Here is a 22,435-nt window from a genome sequence, read left to right as displayed (position 1 = left end):
AAACTGGAAAGCACAACATGGATAACCTAAAGTTCTGATGAAATTCCATCTTTCTAACACATACTGTAAACTGTTTCTCTCTGTCCCCATAGAGGCTATCTCATTTGACAAATTTACCCAGCATTTTCTGTGTTTTTCTAAAATCTTGAGATCAATATTTTAGTTACTTGTCTAATGGTTAAGTAGCCATTTGAGAATGGGTATAGTTGATAATAGAATGCAATTGGTAAAATGGACAGATGAAAATTAATCCTCGTTAATCCAAGGTGATGCGGTTTGGAAGGACCAATAAGAGTAGGACACACCCAATGAATGGGAGGGTTCTCAGGACTATTGAGCAATAAAGGCACCTTGGGGAATAGGTCCAAGGATCCCCAAATCTGCCAACAAAGGTTGACATCATGATGAAAAGGACATCTGGAATAGTTGGAACATAGAACTGTACACACAAAAACAGGCCCTTCAGCCCACAATATCTGTGCCAAACATGATGCCAAGACCATCACTTACGTACCTGCACATAACCCATGTCCTTCCATTCGCTGCATATTCATATGCCTATCCAAAGGTATTTTAAATGCCACTAACATATATGCTTCATCTCAATGTGTAGGAAAGTTTGAAGAAGCGTCTCGACCCGAAACGTCACCCATTCCTTCTCTCCAGAGATGCTGTCTGCCCCGCTGAGTTACTCCAGCATTTTGCGTCTGCTTCATCGCAATACTCCCTGCGTATAAAACCTGCCCGTACATCTCCTTTAAACTTTGCTCCTCTCACCATAAAGCCATGCCCTCTAGTATTATTGTTTCCATCCCAGGTGAAAACTTCTGACTGTCGACTCTATCTCTGCCTCTCATAATTTTATAGATTTTATATTTGCTTTCATGAGCCATGGTATAGAAGCATAAAAGCAGGGAGGTTATAGCTGGGAGGACCATCGGAACACAGGTACCAGCCTTGGAGGGCCTCTACAACACACGATGCCTCAGAAAAGCCACCAGCATCCACAAAGACTCCTCACACCCCTGCAACAGTCTGTTCGAACTTCTACCATCGGGCAGACGATACAAGGCCTTCTACTCCCGCACCTCCAGACTCAGGAACAGCTTCATCCCCAGGGCCATAGCTGCTATGAACCGGTCTTGCTGAGCCGGATGGTCACATCGCACAGTGATCCGGCACAGATCTACTTGCACTTTATTCTGTTTTAAAACTGTTACAATTTGTTTCATTGGGTTGTTTAAATTAATACTGACTAGCTAATTAATTTATTGCATCGTATGGGAGGCGCATTCCCAATCTCATTGTACCCCTGTACAATGACAATAAAGATATATTGTATCGTATTGTATTGTAGTACAACTTTTAAAATAACTAGAGTACTTTGCACAGTTTGGGTCACCAGGCTACCAGAAAAATATGATCGCCCTTGAGATACACAAGGATATTGCCTGGAATTGAATGTTTTATTTGCAAGAGGCTGGATAGGCCTGATTTATCTTCTCTGGTCCTGACGGAGGAATATAAATTCTGAGGACATGGACATGGTAGATTATAGGAAACGATTCCCACAGCAGAGATTTGGGGTAGAGGTTTAGGTGCCCTTCCCGCCCTATCCCGTGAGAAATGGGCGTGTAACTGGGTGGGGCACAGGGAAGAGAGGGAGGCAAAAGGGGCTTAGGAGGTTGGGTTGTTACATAAAATTGATGAATTCAATGGTCACACCGTTGGGTTGTAAGCTACCGAAGCGCTGTTCCTCCAGTTTGCGTTTTCAGTCAGAGAGTTGTGAATCTGTGGAATTCTCTGCCTCAGAAGGCAGTGGGGGCCAATTCTCTGAATGCATTCAAGAGAGAGCTAGATAGAGCTCTTGGGAATAGCGGAGTCAGGGGGTATGGGGAGAAGGCAGGAACGGGGTACTGATTGAGAATGATCAGCCATGATCACATTGAATGGCGGTGCTGGCTCGAAGGGCCGAATGGCCTACTCCTGCACCTATTGTCTATTGCCTCACTCTGGCAATGAAGGGCCCCCAGGAAAGGAAGATCGGTATGGGAACGGGATACTCACAGATGTAAAGGAGGCCACATCAGGTGTACCAAACATGGTAAATGACGATAGAGGAGGTGCATGCAAATTCAATATGATCCTACCAAATCACCTCAGCCCCACTCATTTCCATAATTCGTCGGTTCACTCGTCTCTTCCACTCAAACCACTCCTGCCCCTGGTACTTACCACTGCAACCACAAAAGGACTAACACCTGTCCCCGCACTTCCTCCATTATGTTCACCCAGGGACCCAGCAACATTTACAGGAAAGACAGGGGTTCACATGCAACATGAAAAAATTCCCTTGGATACGGAAGATAGAACTGCTGGGGGGGGGGGGGAGGATCTCAGAATAAGGAGGTGGCAATTTAAGATTGAAAGGTACGACAATTACTCAAAGGTTGAGAATCTTTGGAATTCAATGCCTAAGGGCTGTAAGGGCTCTGTTGTTGGCTACATTGAAAAACAGAAACTGGTAGATGTGCGTGGATTAAAGAAAGGAATGGAGACATTGCACAAAGATAGTTTATCTTCTACTTCAAATACCATGACCTTGTTAAATGGAAGGGAAGGCATGTATGCCTAAAGGTCTACTCCTGCTCCTATAGTAAATAATATAAATCAAACAGCTATTTTGCTGATATTATAACGTGTTTATGGCTAGCATTTGGATGAATGTGAACTGATTAAAGAACCCACCTGGGATTTGCAATGTTTGACAATAGACAATAGACAATAGGTGCAGGAGTAGGCCTTTCAGCCCTTCGAGCCAGCACCACCATTCAATGTGATCATGGCTGATCATTCTCAATCAGTACCCCGTTCCTGCCTTCTCCCCATACCCCCTGATTATTTCACTGATCGCACTGTTGTATTTTTAAGGCAACTGTTGACATGCAACTTAAAAATATTACTGCTTTGCAAAGATTTGCTACGAATCCACACAAGAGGCTGAATCAAATATCCACCCAACGTTGGAATAAATACAATAATTGGCATTGCCAGTAGGTGTGTATCCAAAATCTTACAACCTAATACCAGTGTTATCTCATCCATCAAGAAAATTAAACAAACTAACCGTTTGCAATCTCCAAGCTCCTCTTTGGGAACATCCCAACTTAGATAAATACCATAATAGAAAACCTGACATTCTCAACTCAAAAACATTTGAAGACAAATAAAGCATGCCACAATTTTAGTGCAGTAACTTGAACATCAATCAGCTACGTTCCAGAGCAGATTAGAATTGCCAATAAATACTGCCTTGTCGGCACAGTTCATCTCCCAAAAATTGAGCGATTTAGAAAGGCCATAAATGTACTGAGTCATTGAGTCATAGGGTGAGTGTGGAAACATGCCCTTCTGCCCAACTTGCCCACACCAGCCAACAATGTACCAGCTACACTAGTCCCACTTGCCTGCATTTGGTCCATATCCCTCCAAACCTGTCCTATCCGTGTACGTGTCTAACTGTCTCTTAAACGATGGGATAGTCCCAGCCTCAACTACCTCCTTTGGCAGCTTGTTCCATACACCCACCACCCTTTGTGTGAAAAAGCTACTCCTCTGATTCCTATTAAATCTTTTCCCCTTCACCTTGAACCTGTGTACTCTGGTCCTCGATTCCCCTACTCTGGGCAAGAGACTCTGTGTATCTATCCGATCGATTCCTCTCAGGATTTGTACACCTCACAAAAAGCTCACACCCTCTAATCCTGGCACCATCCTCGTAAATCTTTTCTGAACCATTTCAAGCTTGACAATATCTTTCCAATAACATGGTGCCCAGAACTGAACACAATATTCTAAATGCGGTCTCACCAACTGAGGACAAAATCAATTCCCATTATTGATTTTATCTGCGGGCAAATTATTTTCCTTGACGTGGAATATTAACAAGTTCAAAAGAGAGGACATTCACTCACATGTTCCAAAATGGGGTCTAAAACGATCTTTCATGCGATCCACAAGTGCTCCTGCAATGTCCAATCCAAGTAATGTAACCTGCAATATAAACAAATAAAATTAGACTCCAAACAGTCTTAGTTTTTGGTATTCTCTTAAGTTAAGCATTCATAATTATTATGTTGCATTTTTCATTGCATTGGACCAAGTGAACACTTGCAAGCATGACTTTTAGCTTCACTCAATTTAAGCGAGTGTTGTGAAGTAATCTCGAGCCCTTAAGTTCATGAAGAATAGTTTCTGTGCTCCATTTCACTCACCCTTTTTGTTGCACCAAAGAACAAGTACTTCTGAAAGATTCAAGCCATCTCAAAAGCCTATTCTACAAAACTCTGGCATGTAAGGAGAGAGTTTGAATGCAAGGAGAGAGTATACAGTAATTGGCAAGACCCTTAACAGCATTGATGTGCAGAGGGATTTTGGAGTCCAAGTTCATAGCTCAGTAAAGGTGGCAGTACAAGTAAATAGGGTGTTAAAGAAGACAGATGGCATAATTGCCTTCATTGCTAGGAGCATTGAACATAAGAGTCAGGAAGTTATGATGCAGCTCTATAGGACTTTGGTGAGGCCACGTTTGGAGTATTGTGTGCACTTCTGCTTGCTCTATTCCAGGAAAGATGTGGAAGATTTGGAGAGGGTGTGGAGGAAGTTTACCACATTAGCTTAGAGGGATTCAGCGACAGGAAGAGGTTGGATGGATTTGGATTGCTTTCTGTGGAACGTCAGAGGTTAAGGGGAACCATGATAGAAGTATATAAAATTATGAGAGGCATAGATAAGGTAGACAGTCAGAACCTTTTCCCAGGGTGGAAAGGGATATGGGTATAACGGTGGGAAAAAATCGTTTAGTTTAGAGATACAGCGCGGAAACAGGCCCTTTGCCCCACCGGGTCCGCGTCGACCAGCGATCCCCGCACATTAACACTACCCTACACACACTAGGGACAACATTTTTACATTTATCAAGCCAATTAACCTACATACCTGTACATCTTTGGAATTGAGGTGCAAGAAATACCAAGATCTCAATGGGTAAACAATATAATAGTGATACCGCAAAGAAACAGACCCTTCAGTCTACAGAGTCCACATCAATCACCCATTTGCACGAATTCTACATTAATCCTATCCTTTTATTCACCCCACATTCTCATCAACGTCCCCTAGATTCTACACATCATACACACATCAGGAGCAAGTTGTACAGGTGCTCCCCGGCTTACGATGCTTCGACTTGCGATATTTGGATTTTTCGATGGTGCAAACGATAGCGACCCGTAGAGAGCCGCAGGTTTTATTCACAAAACTTTTGTATCGATGTGACAGGACTTTTCTGGGAAAAAAATTGCCAGGCCGAACATACCTATCCAAAGATGAAAAGAGTGTGCCAGGTTTTAAAGGCTGCAAAAGATCGACATATGCTTTTTGCCAGTACCTTAGGCATGACCATCTCTCGGTGACTCCTATCTATGACACCCCTGGATAATCCTGAGGTTATCCAGCTGCACCTTCATTTCCTTAATTTAAGAATGCATTTACTGCAGGTGTAGTCCTCAGGGGCACTGGAAATCCACCCCCCCCCCCCCCCCGACTTCCAACATCCAGCAGGAGGAGCATCCCACTATTCCACAACAACAAAACCTAGAAAGAATTACAGCAAAAAAAAAAGACTGTACCTTAACCTGCCATCAACCTTTCCTCTTCCTACCTATCCCTGGACCATGACCCCACCGATAAACACCAGACCTTTATCAGCAGCACCATCACTGACCTCATCATCTCCGGCGATCTACCCCCCAGTGCCTCCAATCTCATAGTTCCCCAGCCCCGCACGGCCCGATTCTACCTCCTACCCAAAATCTACAAACACAACTGTCCCGGCAGACCCATTGTCTCTGCCTGCTCATGCCCCACCAAACTTATCTCTACCTACCTCGACTCCATCCTATCCCCCCTGGTTAAATCCCTCCCCACCTACGTCCAAGACACCTCACACGCTCTCCATCTCCTGGATAACTTCCGGTTCCCAGGCCCCCACTCCCTCATCTTCACCATGGATGTCCAGTCACTCTACACTTCCATCCCCCACAAGGATGGTCTCGAAGCCCTCCGTTTCTTCCTCGACCGTAGAACCAGCCAATCCCCATCGACCAACACTCTCCTCCGCCTAGCAGAGCTGGTTCTTACCCTCAACAACTTCTCCTTTGACTCCTCCCACTTCCTCCAAACCAGAGGCGTAGCTATGGGCACTCGCATGGGCCCCAGCTACGCCTGCCTCTTTGTCGGGTACGTCGAACAATCCCTGTTCCAGACGTACACTGGCCCCATCCCCGAACTCTACCTCCGCTACATCGACGACTGCATTGGTGCTACCTCTTGCACCCATGCAGAACTCACTGACTTCATACACTTCACCTCCAATTTCCATCCTGCCCTTAAATATACCTGGACTATCTCTGACATCTCCCTCCCGTTTCTGGACCTCACCATCTCCATCACTGGAGACAGACTAGTGACGGACATTTACTACAAACCCACCGACTCGCACAGCTATCTGGACTACACTTCTTCCCACCCGGTCCCCTGCAAAAAGTCTATCCCCTACTCCCAATTCCTCCGTCTACGCCGCATCTGCGCCCGGGATGAGGTGTTTCACACTAGGGCTTCGAGATGTCCTCGTTCTTCAGAAAACGGGGCTTCCCCATCTCCATTATAGATGAGGCTCTCACTAGGGTCTCTTCTACATCCCGCAGCTCCGCTCTTGCTCCCCCTCCCCCCACTCGCAACAAGGACAGAATCCCCCTCGTTCTCACCTTCCACCCCACCAGCCAGCGGATCCAACATATCATCCACCAACATTTCCGTCACCTACAACGGGACCCCACCACTGGCCATATCTTCCCATCCCCTCCCCTATCTGCGTTCCGCAGAGACCGTTCCCTCCGTAACTCCCTGGTCCACTCGTCCCTTCCTACCCAAACCACCCCAACCCCGGGCACTTTCCCCTGCAACCGCACGAGATGCAACACCTGTCCCTTTACCTCCCCCCTCAACTCCATCCAAGGACCCAAACAGTCTTTCCAGGTGAGACAAAGGTTCACCTGCATCTCCTCCAACCTCATCTATTGCATCCGCTGCTCTAGATGTCAACTTATTTATATCGGCGAAACCAAGCGCAGGCTCGGCGATCGCTTCGCTGAACACCTGCGCTCGGTCCGCATTAACAAAACTGATCTCCCGGTGGCCGAGCACTTTAACTCACCCTCCCATTCCCAGTCTGACCTTTCTGTCATGGGCCTCCTCCAGTGCCATAGTGAGGCCCGCCGGAAATTGGAGGAGCAGCACCTCATATTTCGCCTGTGGTATGAACGTCGACTTCTCCAACTTCAGATAGCTCCTCTGACCCTCCCTTCCCCATCTCCTTCCCAGATCTCCCTCTATCTTCCTGTCTCCACCTATATCCTTCCTTTGTCCCGCCCCCCTGACATCAGTCTGAAGAAGGGTCTCGACCCGAAACGTCACCCGTTCCTTCTCTCCCGAGATGCTGCCTGACCTGCTGAGTTACTCCAGCATTTTGTGAATAAATCAACCTTTGCTCAGTCCCCTCATCAAAACCTCTTGAGCCAAAGCTTCAGTACTGCACTTACCCTCAAAATGTCTCTTGAGCATATTAAAATTTGTCCAATATTCATTGACAACTGGATACAGCATAGGTCCCATTAGTTTAATTATAGATAGTGTTTGGGTGAACTTGGATATCATTGATGAAATGAAATTTTTGTACATGTCTGCAGAATAATAAGACATGGATAGCTGAGAAAACAGATGACAACACAATGCAGAACTGAGAGAAAACAAGGAATACCTCATGAAGGGGAGGTTCAACTGCTTCAGGCAGTGCATTTTTATCTGCGGGGAAATTGGTCATTTTTGACTTCCAGGAAAATAAGTTTAGGGAGAGTTCTCAGGAATGAAACCCTTGTGCAACTCAGGTACGCGTCACAGGTTGATGCCAGATTTGCTGTAGAGATGAATTATTAAGTGGGCAGCAGGGGCAACAAAGAAGTGTAGTTTGTTGCAAACATGATGTTGTGGTATTATACTCAGAGAGGGAGAAAAACAACTAATATCATGGGCAGTAGAAATTACTGATTCTGATATAGACCAAGAAAACGAGTTAGAGAGTGGAAAATTCAACATTTATATCACAAGGCTGCGATGTGCCCAGTTGGAAGATTAGGTGCTACTCCTTAAGTTTGCAATGAATGGGCAACGTTATAGAAATACTGACAGTCACAGAGAGAGAGGTCAGAGAGCCAATGGGAAGCTCAGGGTCATCTCTGCTAACTGAACACAAATGTTCTGCAACTAGTGTGCATTTAGTTTCTTCACAGTACAGAGGATCACACTGTGCCTGTGGAATGCAGTACATAGATTGGAAGTGCAAGTAAATTGCTGCTTCACCTAGAAAGACTATTTATGTCCTTTGATGTGAAAAAGGAAGAGATGAAGGAACAAATGTTTCGTCTCCTGCAATTGCCAAAGAAAGTTCCGTAGGACAGGGAGTGCTTGGTAGGGGTAGAAAAGCAGATGGGAAAGGGAACAAACCCTTTGAAATGCAGAAAGAAGAGTAGATTTTGTTTCTGGAGGTGGAATCTTAATGCAGCTGACAAAAATCGTGAAGGATAATGCATTAAATATGGAAGCATTCTGTCTCTTCCTTGGCACATTAACCTGCTATATCCAACCCTTCAAATTTCTTTACAAATTAAACAATTTATTCCCACACCAATATTAGTCTCAACCTATCATAAACATTCCCTTTGTCCTATGTATCCCACGCTCACCTTCTCTGTAACTTAATGCTAAATTGTTTCTGTTCTTGACCAGATTTAAAGGAAAAGGAGTGATTTGAATGGCTCATTGAGAGACAAAGCAGCCCATAAGAAAGAACGGTAGAGCGGAGCAGTCAGCCACGTTGAGGAGATGTGCTTTGTTGAAGATCAATGCTGATACTTTGGCTTAAGAAGCTTCAGTGAAGAAGCTGAATAGAATATGATGGTAGGTTAAGATATGGTCTGTTGTTTTGTGTGCGCAATTCCTCCATCGTGTTTTATGGTATTAGTGTACTAGAGATGGAGGGAAGGTTGGCGGAAGGATCTCCTGCAGTATGTGGGATGTCATGGAGATTTTGAGTGTCCCTGAGCATTACACCTGTGGCATGTGTGTCCAGCTACAGCTTACAGAATGTGTTAAGAGAACTGGAGCTGCGTCTAAACACCCTCAGATGGTATGAATGTCATGGATAGGTGTTATATTACAGTGGTCACTGCCAAAGGTGCAGGCAGGGAGTAGTGTAAGAAAATAACTGCAGATGCTGGTATAAATCGAAGGTATTTATTCACAAAATGCTGGAGTAACTCAGCAGGTCAGGCAGCATCTCAGGAGAGAAGGAATGGGCGACGTTTCGGGTCGAGACCCTTCTTCAGACGAAGAAGGCAGGGAGTTGAGGGTGAACACCAAAAAAGAGAGTAGACAGAGAGTGCAGTAAATCACCTGAGGCCATTGCCCTTGAAAAGAAAATAGGTTTCCCCTTGTGGATACTGTCAGGTCTGTGGCAGCGGACCTGGCACTGAGGCACAGTGGTTAGGGATAAAGTCAGTCAGTACCAAGAGACCCATTTGTTCAGAAGATAAGACGTGAATCTGTGGAGGGCAAACAAGATTCCTTAACGGAGACGGTAGCACCAGCAAGGGTCAAGGAGGGAATAGGTGCTTGGAACCAGACGATGAAGGCAAGATACTAAACAAGCAGATCTCCCAACATTTGAGTTTACAAATTCAGAATTTTGATGACCAAAATTCAGAATTTTACATCGAAATTCATAATCTGGCGCGTAATGCAACTTTTCAATAAAAAGAAGTATGCACACCAAATGCGTGTACGCGTTGCGCGACATTCATGTGTGAAAAACGACTATTATTTCCAACAGTCTGTAGTTCTTGGACTACATGTACAATGTCAGGCTGATCATGAGTATATTCTACTATTATAGAAAGATTATTAAACAGAAATACTTTTTACAACAAAGAAAAAATTGTTTTGTTTTGTTTTTTCTATTTTGCTTTTTCCTTACACATCCCAATTCTCTTGGTATTCTCTTGGAAATGCAATGTTAGCGTTCATTTCAGGAGGACTAGAATATAAATGCAAGGATGTAATGCTGAGGCTTTACAAGGCGCTGGTCAGGCCACATTGGGAGTATTGGGAGCCATTTTACTCTCCCTACTGATGATCAGTGCACCTCTACAAGCTGGAGACTTCAGATCTAGGTTGAGACTTGAAAGAAATGGAAGACAACTGCTCAAGGAGAAAAAAAGTGGACTAGGATTGAGGAGGGTATTAAAATGTGTTCTAATGACTTATGGAGACAAGAGACTGGACAACCAGTTGCTCCACAACCATTAATGACATATTTGACTCACCAAATTCATTCCTGGTAAACCAGTTCCGAAAAACTAGTGAAGTCGTGGATTCCAAAAATATGCCCAGCGGGTCAATGTCAAAAGACTAACCCAGGACCAATTATGGCCCTGTCCACATTATGAGCTCCTAGCCCAGCGGGACCTTTCCAGCGTTTACAAGTTGATTATATTTCCCTTCCTAAGTATCAAGGGTACTCTGAAGTTTTGGTCATCTTGGACAGATTCTCCCGATGATGGGATGGAAGCAATCAGATCTGGATGGTCTACAGCCTGAAGTGCTGTGTAGAAACTATATCCCAAGAAGGGATGTCCCTTCTAACATTGTCTACCCTGATCTGAGTCACTTTATAAATGCTGTTTGTAAGGAAATCTACAGACTCCTGAACATTATCCAATTAAATATCACCAATAGGGAATGCTGTAGCCACAGGCCCTCCCCTTTGTCTTATGCAGTAATAGGGCCACTCCCAAACAAAAGACAGGGCTGAGCCCATTGTAGTTACCAATGACAGGCCTATACCACTGCCAGGAACCTGAGACTTGCAAAAAGCTGATTGCAATCTTATGTGATGCTTTTTTAGAATATTGCGCTAGCCTGACAAAAGACATCAACTCTGCCTCCCAACTGGTATTGGCTGCATGGGGTGACCACAGAGGGCTGTGGAGACCAAGTCAGTGGATATTTTTAAGGCAGAGATAGATAGATTTTTGATTAGTATGGATGTCAGAGGTTATGGGGAGAAGGCAGGTTCGGAGGGAGATAGATCAGCCATAATTGAATGGCAGAGTAGACTTGATGGGCTGAGTTGCCCAATTCTACACCTATCACATATGACCTTAGGACCGACCAGAGGTAAGCCACAACATAGTCCCAGGTCCACCAGTCCACGTAAGAAGTTCAAAAGGAACCATTAGGCTCTAATTGGGAAGGATCTTTCCAGGTGCTACTGACCACACAAGCCACAGTTAAGGTTCAGGGGAAGAAAGTCTGCAAACAGGACTCCCACATTAAAAGGGCCACTCAAGACCAAGTGTCGATAATAAAGGAGAACTGAATTTATTTTGTAACGATGACTGCTTTCTTTATTGTATTGTGTTTACTTTAGAGATACAGCGTGGAAACAGGCCCTTCGGCCCACCGAGTCCGCACCAACCAGCGATCCCCACACACACTAGGGACAATTTGTATATACACCAAGCCAATTAACTCACAAAGCGGTACGTCTTTGGAGTGTGGGAGGAAATTGAAGATCTCGGCAGAAAACCCACGCGGTCACGGGGAGAACGCACAAACTCCGTACAGACAGATCCCGTAGTCAGCATCGAACGCAGGCCTCTAGTGGTGCAAGCACTGGAAGGCAGCAACTCTACTGTTGCGCCATCGTGCCGCCCTGTGTCTTTTTTAATTACCCACAAGCCAGGCCCCCCGCTATCTTGTTATACCCAGAGAGTTATCTGTTAACATCTTCCTGCACAAATCCAACTTGTATGCCGAAGAAAATGGTGCAGCGTAGCGGTAGAGTTGCTGCCTTACAGCGGCAGAGACCCGGGTTTGATCCTGACTAGGGGGTGCTGTCTGTAGGAAGTTTGTACCTTCTACCTGTAACTGCTCTGGGTTTTCACCAGGTGCTCCAGTTTCTTCCCATACTCCAAAAACATACAAGTTTGTAGATTAATTGCCTTCAGTAAAAATTATAAATTGTCCCGAGTGTAGGAAAGTACTAGCGTACGGGGTGATCGGTCAGCACGGACTCAATGGGTTGAAGGGCCTGTTTCTCCAACATCTAAAATAATCTTTCCAGCTGCTGGGTGTACGCACATGTCCCCGTTCACTCGAAGAGGGAAATTTCCTTAATGTCTATCCCCTTTCATGTTTCCAAAACAGCAGCCTAGTCTCTCAACCTAGTGGAGTGGGGTTACAGGATGGCTGGAATCTTTGGAAACCTCCTTGGCTCACGGCTTCATCGTGTTTATTTTTGTCCTTTTTAAGTTGACGGGGTGTTTAAATACTTATTATGTATTGTTGCAAACAAGTGGCAGAAGCCCCAGCTAACATTAGATCCCTTCAGGCTGCTAGTTACCATTCCTCTTATCACAAAAGCACTTCTTATAATTAGAGGAACTTAGCTTTAAGACTTACCCATCATAGGTATTGGAGGCCATCTCTAAAACATAGAGACCATTAAAAAGATCTAATGAAGATAGGCAAGAAATATTGGAGTAACTCAGTGGGTCAGGCAGCACCTCTAGAGAAAAAAAAAAGTGACGATTTGGGTCGAGACCCTTCATCAATGGCTGCCTCGTCAACAGTCTGTCTTGTCCTTTCCTCTCTGTTTTTTTCTCAGTCTGTAGTTAAATGTTGTTTAAGTGTATCTTTAGTTTTGTATTGTGTGGGGGGTGGAGCGGGGAGGGGGGTGGGGGAAACTATTTTTATCTCTTTCCTCGACGGAGATGGGACTTTTTCCTTACCGTATCTCCGTCTACACTGCGGCCTAACATTGTGGAGATGGCGGCATCTTGCTGGGGATCGACCTTGGGAGCTCCAACCACAGGAGCCTGCAGACTTAACATCTCGGAGCCGGCGGTCCCTTTGCCAGGGATTGACCTCAGAATCTCCAACCGCGGGAGCCCGCGGACTTTAACATCATGGAGCTCGTGCTCCCTGTTCAGGGACCGGTTTCGGGAGCTCCAAACCGCAGGAGCTTCGACCACCCCGATCACGGGAACTTCGATCGTCCCAACGTGGGGGCTTCGATCGCCGGCTGCCGGAGCTTCAATTGCCCTGACTGCGGATGGTTCGACTCCCCGACCGCGGGAGAAAAAGGAGGAAAGAAGATAAGACTTTATTGCCTTCCATCACAGTGAGGAACGTGGAGGAGCCGCAGTGATGAATGTTTATGTTACATTTTTATGTGGTTGCGTGTTTTGTTGCTTTTTTGGTATGACTATGGCGAATCAAATTCCTCGTGTGATTTACATACTTGTTTTGTTTTTATACTTGGTTAATAAAATCAATTACAATCAGACGGAGAGTCAGGGAAGGGGGATACTAGAGGTATGTCGCTATCCATACCTCGCGAGAGTCTGTTAGTTATGTTCAATTTTTTGGTTGTAATTCCTTGGTCTTTTGTTTTGTTAGTTATGATATATTCAGTCAAAGAACAATGAATGAAAGATATGCAAAAAGTAACAATGATAAAGGAAACAGGCCATTATTAGATGTTTGTTGGATGAAAACGAGAAGCTGGTGCGACTTGGGTGGGGGAGGGATAGAGAGAGGGAATGCAGGGGTTATTTGAAGTTAGAGAAATCAATATTCATAACACTGGAGCCCCCATTCTCTAAAGAATGAGGACATTTCGGATGTCCTGGTATGGAACACCTGATATTGTCCGCAGATGTGGCGTTGATGGAGGAATTGAGAGAACGGGATAAGAGTCTTTGCAGGAGGCAGGGTGGGAAGAAGTATAGTCTCGATAGCTGTGGGTATCAGTGGGTTTAAAATAGATGCCAGTCGATAGTCTATCTCCTGCGATGGAGATGGTGAGATCAAAAAAGGGTAGGGAGATGGTCCAAGTGAATTTGAGTGCAGGATGGAAATTGGCAGATGATGCACTTGCTCCATTAAGTTCGAAGCACAAGGTCAAATGCTAGAAACAAAGAATTGCAGATACTTGTTATAACACAAAAGGACACAAAGTGCTGGAGTAACTCAGCGGGTTAGACAGCATCCCTGGATAGGCAACATTTAGGGTCGTGGCCCTTCATCTGACTGATTGTAACGGGCGGGGGGGGGAGAGAAGAAAGCAGGAAAAGGGAAGAGGCATGACAAAGTGTGACAGGTAACAGGTCGACATAGGTGAGAGGAGGGGGGGGGTTTAATGGGCAGCTGATTGGAATGTATGATGAGCGTTTGTCGGCCCTGTGCCTGAACTCGCTAGAGTTTAGAAGGATGAGGGATGAGGGGGAGTTTATTGAAACTTACCGAATAATGAAAGACCTGGATAGAGTGAATGTGGAGAAGATGTTTCCACTAGTAGGAGAGTATAGGAGCGGAGGGCACAGCCTCAGAATCAAAGGACGTACCTTTAGAAAGATGAAAGGGAATTTCTTTAGTTAGAGAGTGGTGAATCTATGAAATTCATTGCCACAGTTGGCTGTGGAGACCAAGATTGGGTATGTTTAAAGTAGAGATTGACAGATTCTTCAAAGGTATTACTAAATGTTGGAGTAACTCAGCAGGTCAGGCAGCCTCTCAGGAGAGAATGAATGGGTGACGTTTTGGTCGAGACCCTTCTTCAGGCCGTCTGCTCTTTGGTCTAGAGGTTTGATTCTCGCTTCGGGAGTAAATTGCCTAATATACGGGAGGTTCCGGGCTCAAACCCTGGTCGTGCCCATTTTCCTACACGATTGACAGATTCTTGATTAGTAAGGGTGTCAAGGGTTATGGGGAGAAGGCAGGAGAACGGGGCTGAGAAGGACAGATCTATTAGCTATGATTGAATGGCGGAGTAGACTCAATGAGCCGAATGGCCTAATTCTGGTCTTGTGACTTATGGACGTGTGGAATAAAGGCCAGAGATAAGAAAAGACGGAAGGTGTGAGACAGGTTTAAAGAGTTGCAGATTGTAAAGCCAGAGAGAGGAAAGTGGTGGGGTGGGTGGGGAGAAATAGGTGGGAGACCAGGTGAGGTGCAAGGTTGGGATTACCTAAAATTGGATCATTCAATGTTCATACCGTTGGCTTGTAAGCTCCTCAAGCAAGATATGAAGTGCTCTTGCATGTGGCAATGGAGGAGGCCCAGGGCAGAAAGGCCAGTATGGGAATGAGAAGGGGAGTTAAAATGGTTAGTAACCAGGGGATTCATTAGGCCTTGGCGGACAGAGCGCAAGTGTTCAGCAAAACTATCGCCGAGCCTAAGCTTGGTCTCACAAATATACAGTGGACCACATCGGGAACACAGGATACAGTAGACGAGGTTAGAGGAGGTGCACGTGAACCTCGGTATCGCCTGATGGGCTGACGGGGTCCCTGGATGGAGGCAAGGGAGGTGGCAGGTGATACATTGCCTGCAGTTACAGGGGAAAGTACCTGGGGTTTGGGTGGGAAGGAATGAGTGAACAAAGGAGTTGTGGAGCGAGCAATCTCTGTGGAAGGCGGAAAGGGGTGGAGTTGGGAAGATGCGACTAGTGGTGGGATCACGTTGGATGTGATGAAAATGTCAGAGTATGATGTTTTGGATGCAGAGGCTTGTGGAGTGAAAGGAGAGGACCAGGGAAATTCTGTCCTTCTTCCATCTAGGGGTGGGGGCGGGTGGAAGGGAGTAAGAGTAGAACTACAGGACACAGAGGAGATAGGGGTGAGGGTGCAAAAGGCAGGGTGGAGGAAGTGTAGTCCAGATAACTGTGGGAGTTGGTAGGTTTATAATAGACGACAGTCGATAATCTGTATCATGTGTGGAGACAGATCAATTAAGGGAAGTGGAGAGTCAAATGCTATGTGGCTATAAATAATTATGGGAAATTCAAAGCACTCAGCCCACATAAATGCTTACATCACTAAAATAATAGATTCAGCAACTACACAGCCATTGCAGCGGTGTTGTATCAGAAGCTCCACAAAGGGCTGGGAAGAAACATTTTGCAGCTTTGCTGCAAACCATAATGTGCACCATAGACATTGATTCCAGCTGAACTATTTCCATACTTTTTTCCAAATTTGTTATAAACAAGTCTTCTGTCCGATAAGTACATACTGTCTCTGAACTTCGTATAAATAGATCCTCTTTTAAATGTCCTTCAAGGCATTTTATTTTCTTCCATGCCAACTTATTTTTTCTTCAAAACTGCTAATGCTCCTCCTCTCTCAAAACAAAATTCCAGACTACCCACATCCAGGAATATTAGACCTGGCAAATAGTCATCATGGTGGATCAAAGCACCAGTTTCAAATGTGTATCAAGGTCAGATACAAGCAAAACTGAAAAATCCTGTTCAGCAAATAACCAAAACTTGTTTTTTTATTACAAACAGTATTAGATCCAAGGACAAGTTTCAATGGCATGTACATTTGATTTTTAACAGCTGCTAATTACTTTTATTTTAGATCAAAAGTATTTCATCAGCATAAACTCTTAAATTGTAACTTTACAAACGAACAACTCATATCTACAGCCAGACAATTTGAAAGCCTTTTTTTGAATTATAAAATCTCTTGGATGATTTTAAGTCCAACAAGCTGAATTTTACATTGAGAGAAAACTTTTGAATTTGAGTTTATTGTAGCACATGATGTTACAGCACACACAAAGGGACATAAGATGTGTGTGTGTGTGGGGGGGGGGTGACAGGGTTAATTTTTTTAAAACAAGACTTCTGTAACACACATTTAGAGTTAGAGGTACAGCACAGAATCTGCTCCCCCCCACCACGAAATCCACATCCACCACCAACTTTCGAATTCTACGGGTGCTGCACTGTAAGGAGTTTGTACGTTCTTCCCGTGACCTGCGTGGGTTTTCTCCGAGATCTTCGGTTTCCTCCCACACTCCAAAGACGTACAGGTATGTAGGTTAATTGGCTGGGTAAATGTAAAAAAAAAATAAAAAATTGTCCCTAGTGGGTGTAGGATAGTGTTAATGTACGGGGATCACTGGGCGGCACGGACTTGGAGGGCCGAAAAGGCCTGTTTCCGGCTGTATATATATGATATGATATGATGATACACTAAAAGATAAAATGCAATTAAGATTATTGTTCTTGCGCCACTATCGATTTCCCCCAGATTCTATCAATCACCTGAATATTGGGATCAAATTTACAATGTCCAAATAACCTACCAACCACATCATTGAAATATGGAAGGAATCCAGAACATCTAGAGGAAAAACACAGGGTAAACATAAAAACTCCGCAGAGAAAGCTCCAGAGGTCAGAATTGAACCCAGGTCTCTGGCACCGACCTAGGCCATTGTAGTATCATTATCTGGTTCCTTGCAACACCACTGCTGTCTGCCAGGCCCCAGACCCGAAGCCTTCTTCAGTCTGAAGAAGGGTCTCGACCGGAAACATTACCTATTCCTTTTCTCCAGAGATGCTGTCTGACCTGCTGAGTTATTACAGCTTTTTGTGTCTATCCCCAAACTCTTAAACTCCCTCAATTCACTCCCACGTGACATGTTGCTCAGTCAAATCTAGGATTGCAGGAAGGGACCCAAGCTGCTGCCGCCCAGTGAAAAGGGCAGCACCTGAGAGATTTACAGATAAGGAGAGACACACTGTTTCTCTCCCTCCATTCCTCATTCTTACACCTATCTTCTCACTGGATTTATCTGAAACCTGCATTAGACCCACTTTTGCCTTTCATTACTTAATCCAAAAACAAACTATCCTTGCATGTTGCAGCACGTTCAACAGTTCAACAGAGCTTTATTTGTCATTCGGTACCAAGGTACCGAACGAAACTACATAGCAGTCAGACACAAAAAAAGAACACAAGACACATGACCCCAACACAAACGTCCAGCACAGTGACTCCAAACACCCGTTCACTGTGATGGAGGCAACAAAACTTCCACTCTCTTCCCCACGCCCACGGACAAACAGCTCGTCCCCGACCGACCCGCACAGTCCCCGCGGCCGAGTCGCACCGGGCACTGAGACGTCTCGCGGCCGAACCGGGCGGTGGAAGGTCCCGCGGCCGAGCCGTGCGCAGCTAAGTCCCGCGGCCGAGCCGCACCGGGCGATGTTAGGCCCCGCAGCCAAGCCGCACCGGGCGATGTTAAGTCCAGCGGCCGAGCCGCACCAGCGATGAAAAGTCCCGCGGCCGAGCCGCGCCGGGCGATGTTAGGCCCCGCGGCCCGGGCACTGTTAAGTCCAGCGGCCGAGCCGCGCCGGGCGATGTTAGGCCCCGCGGCCGAGCCGCACCGGGCACTGTTAAGTCCAGCGGCCGAGCCGCACCAGCGATGTTAGGCCCCGCGGCCGAGCCGCACCGGGCGATGGAAGGCCCCGCGGCCAAGCCGCACCGGGCACTGTTAAGTCCAGCGGCCGAGCCGCGCCGGGCGATGTTAAGTCCAGCGGCCGAACCGCACCGGGCGATGTTAGGCCCCGCGGCCGAGCCGCACCGGGCGATGGAAGGCCCCGCGGCCAAGCCGCACCGGGCACTGTTAAGTCCAGCGGCCGGGCCGCACCGGGCGATGTTAGGTCCCGCGGCCGAGCCGCACCGGGCGATGGAAGGCCCCGCGACCGAGCCGCACCCCGCGCCGTGAGGAAGAGACCTAAAAGAGAAAGGTTTCCCCCACCCCCCCACCACCCCCCACACATACACAACCAAAAAAAAAAAAAACCATCCCAACACCGCGACACACAACAAAAAAAAAGAGGAAAAAAGAGGAACAGACTGCAAGCGAGCCGCAGCCGTTAGGCGCCGCCACTTCCGCTACGTAACCAAGCTATAAGATAGCAGTTCATATGCTGGGTTGCCATGGCACTTTAAAATAAATAAAGATAACCTGGTCTGAGTATATGATTATACGAGCTGAGATTAGCTTGAGTTGAACAAGCTGAAAACGTTTGCAGAAGAGCGGGACTTTTAACAGAAACTAGCCAATTACTGAGGCCCGAAGATGGACACAAAACGCTGGAGTAACTCAGCAGGACAGGCAGCATCTCTGGATAGGAATGTGTGGCGTAGTCTGAAGAAGGGTCTTGACCCGAAACGTCACCCATTCCTATCCAGAGATGCTGACTGTCCCGCGGAATTACTCGAGCATTTTAGACAATAGACAATAGGTGCAGGAGTAGGCCATTCGGCCCTTCGAGCCAGCACCGCCATTCAATGTGATCATGGCTGATCATTCACAATCAGTACCCCGTTCCTGCCTTCTCCCCATTCCCCCTGACTCTGCTGTCTTTAAGAGCTCTATCTAGCTCTCTCTTGAAAGCATCCAGAGAATTGGCCTCCACTGCCTTCTGAGGCAGAGAATTCCACAGATTCACAAATCTCTGACTGAAAATGTTTTTCCTCATCTCAGTTCTAAATGGCCTACCCCATATTCTTAAACTGTGGCCCCTTGTTCTGGACTCCCCCAACATTGGGAACATGTTTCCTGCCTCTAACGTGTCCAACCCCTTAATAGTCTTGTGTATTAACCAGCATCAGCATTTCTTTGTTATAAGGGCATCATTAAAACAAGGGTTTACTGTATTGTCTTTGAGAAACAGTTAGGAGAGAAGGTTGAGAGCATAGTTGATTCTTTCACAATGGAGGGACATGACCAGAAAGAGCGCTCACCACTCGCAATGTCATATGCGAGGGAATTTCAACCGAATTTCAACCGAGCTCTCATAAATTACGGCTTGTTTATAGGGTTGCGCGGACCATCAGTTGCCGGAAAATCGGTGTTCAACTGTACTTGGATAAGCCCTCTGTAATTAGTCCAACTGGATACCTCTTTTCTGCAAGATGATCATAATTATGACCAAAGATTCCCTCAGATGCTCTCCTCTCAAATAAAGGAGACCAAATTATATATTCACTACAGAACTATTACTGCCCCCATTTTGGCAATTAAACGGATTCTGACTGCTTCCGAGGCATTGTACTTTTTCCAAGTCTCAAATGCCATTTTCAATATCATATCATCTTGTAGAAGTACATGGAGCACCATGATATGGGAGCTGTGGTCACTTGAATAGAAGGCCAAGGTCTCAAACGTGATTTTCAGTGTTCTTTCTAGACTGGTCTCTCTCCTTACCAAGTTTTCTTCCATTCCTGGTTCTAAGTCAAGTCAAGTCAATTTTATTTGTATAGCACATTTAAAAACAACCCACGTTGACCAAAGTGCTGTACATCTGATTAGGTACTAAGGAAAAAAAATGAAACATACAGTAGCACGCAAACAGTTCACAGCGCCTCCTCAATGAGCCTCAAACGCTAGGGAGTAGAAATAGGTTTTGAGCCTGGACTTAAAGGAGTCGATGGAGGGGGCAGTTCTGATGGGGAGAGGGATGCTGTTCCACAGTCTAGGAGCTGCAACCGCAAAAGCGCGGTCACCCCTGAGCTTAAGCCTAGACCGCGGGATAGTGAGTAGCCCCAAGTCGGCCGACCTGAGGGACCTGGAGTTAGAGAGGTGGGTTAGAAGATTTTGATGTAGGGGGGGGGAATGTCCATTTAGGGCTTTATACGTGAATAGGAGGAGCTTGAAGTTGATTCTGTAGTAGGATGGGTCCTTGATCAACTAACTAATGCATCATGTTGTAATTATTACTTAGTTACTGGACATTATGTGTTCTTTCCATGAGTCACAGGTCATTGACAGCTCTGGATTACATTAGCCTAAAGGCAAATCATGCTGCCTTGCAAGATTTATTGTACAAGCAAGTTATTGGAACTCTTGAAAACACAAACTTTCCCATTAAGATTTTCTTAAATGTTACTGAGTTCATCAATTAATTCATTAGTCATCATTAAAACCTTTAAATTATATATTATACACATCTTAGGACATTGTGAGATGGTAGGGAAGAAATTGTTAAGACCCTGGCTGTATAATGGATTTGTATTATCAATAGCCACTAGAGAGGTACCAGAAGACTGAAGGATGGCTAATGGCGTGCCTTTATTTAATAAGGACTGCAGCGGCAAGCTAGGTAACAAGCTGGTGAGGCTAACACCAGTGGTGGGAAAGTTAAGAGGGGATTCTGAGAGCAAGGAAATAGCCGCATTTGTAAAGAGAAAGGACTGTTTAGGGATAGTTAGCATGATTTTGTAGACATTTCTACATGAACTTTAATAAAGCCTTTGACAAGGTCTGAGGGTCAAGACAGGATGAATGGTCCCAATCTTTTTCCTGGTGCAGGCGAGCATAAAACTAGAGAGCATAAGTTTACGGTGGTGAGGAAAGATACAAGGAGTCCCGAGGGGCAAGCTTTCCTTCACAAGAGATTGGCAGGTATATGGAATGACCCGTCAATGGAAGTGTAGAGGCAGATATAATTACAACATTTAAACGATATTTGGACAACAGATAGAAAAGATTTAGAGGGATATGTGCCACACACTGGCAAATGGGACCATCTCAGATAGGCAACTTGGTTGGCATGAATAAGTTGGGGCAAAGGACCCGTTTTCATCCAGTTTAACTCTGACTTGATTAACATGGAAAATATGGAAAGTAATTTGGAGGGACTGGTGCTTTAAAATATTTAACATTTCTGCTGTCGTGTTTTTAATAATTAACTACAAAAATAAGTTTGGCAATAGTTTAAGCTTGAAATAGAATTCCAAGGAAAGCATAGTCTAGGCTTTAAGATACTCAGCTGGATTCTGCATCTCAAGTTTAGCTGGTCACTTAGTTCTAAATGTGGTCTCCAAGGTATCATTTTCCATCGACACTCCAGGAGCATCACTTAAGATTTATCTTGCAAAAAAAATCATTACAGATTGCAGTCTCTATTTTGATCTGCAACACTGAATCTGGGAAAACAGTGTTTCATACATACATACACAGAATAGTATTAAGGACAAACTTGCATTTTCATAAGTCATAGGGGCAGAATTAGGCCATTCGGCCCATCAGGGCTACACTGCTACTCAATCATGGTTGCTCTATCTTTCCCTCTCACCCTCCTGCCTTCTCCCCATAACCTTTGACACCCTTACCAATCAAGAATCTGTCTATCTCACCTTTAAAAATACCCAATGACGGCCTCCATAGCACTCTGTTGCGATGAATTCCACAGGCTCACCACCCTCTGACTAAAGAAATTCCGCTTTATCTCCTTTCTAAAAGGCATGTCCTTTTACCCTGAGGCTCTGCTCTCTGGCCCTGGACTCTCCCACGAGTGGAAACGTTTCTAAGTAACCGTGAGCATGATTTTGTGTTTTCCAGTGACGACTCGATAGGTTTTGTAGCTTTGGAGAACCGATTCTGGGTC

At 45.5% G+C, this 22,435-nt stretch overlaps 1 protein-coding gene across 28 annotated transcripts in view; it reads right to left on the bottom strand.

The window, feature by feature from the left end:
- Positions 1 to 22,435, bottom strand: part of clasp2 (cytoplasmic linker associated protein 2) — a 278,703-nt gene that overhangs the window by 254,968 nt on the left and 1,300 nt on the right. For all 28 annotated transcript variants that reach the window (XM_078398275.1, XM_078398276.1, XM_078398278.1 and 25 more), the window contains exon 2: positions 3,975 to 4,053. In XM_078398275.1, coding sequence (XP_078254401.1) covers positions 3,975 to 4,053 — 79 coding nt within the window. The remainder of the gene's footprint in view (positions 1 to 3,974; positions 4,054 to 22,435) is intronic.

The sequence above is a fragment of the Rhinoraja longicauda genome, chromosome 4 (assembly GCF_053455715.1).
Source record: "Rhinoraja longicauda isolate Sanriku21f chromosome 4, sRhiLon1.1, whole genome shotgun sequence".
Taxonomy (NCBI): domain Eukaryota; kingdom Metazoa; phylum Chordata; class Chondrichthyes; order Rajiformes; family Arhynchobatidae; genus Rhinoraja; species Rhinoraja longicauda.
This window is presented reverse-complemented; position numbering and strand designations above follow the sequence as displayed.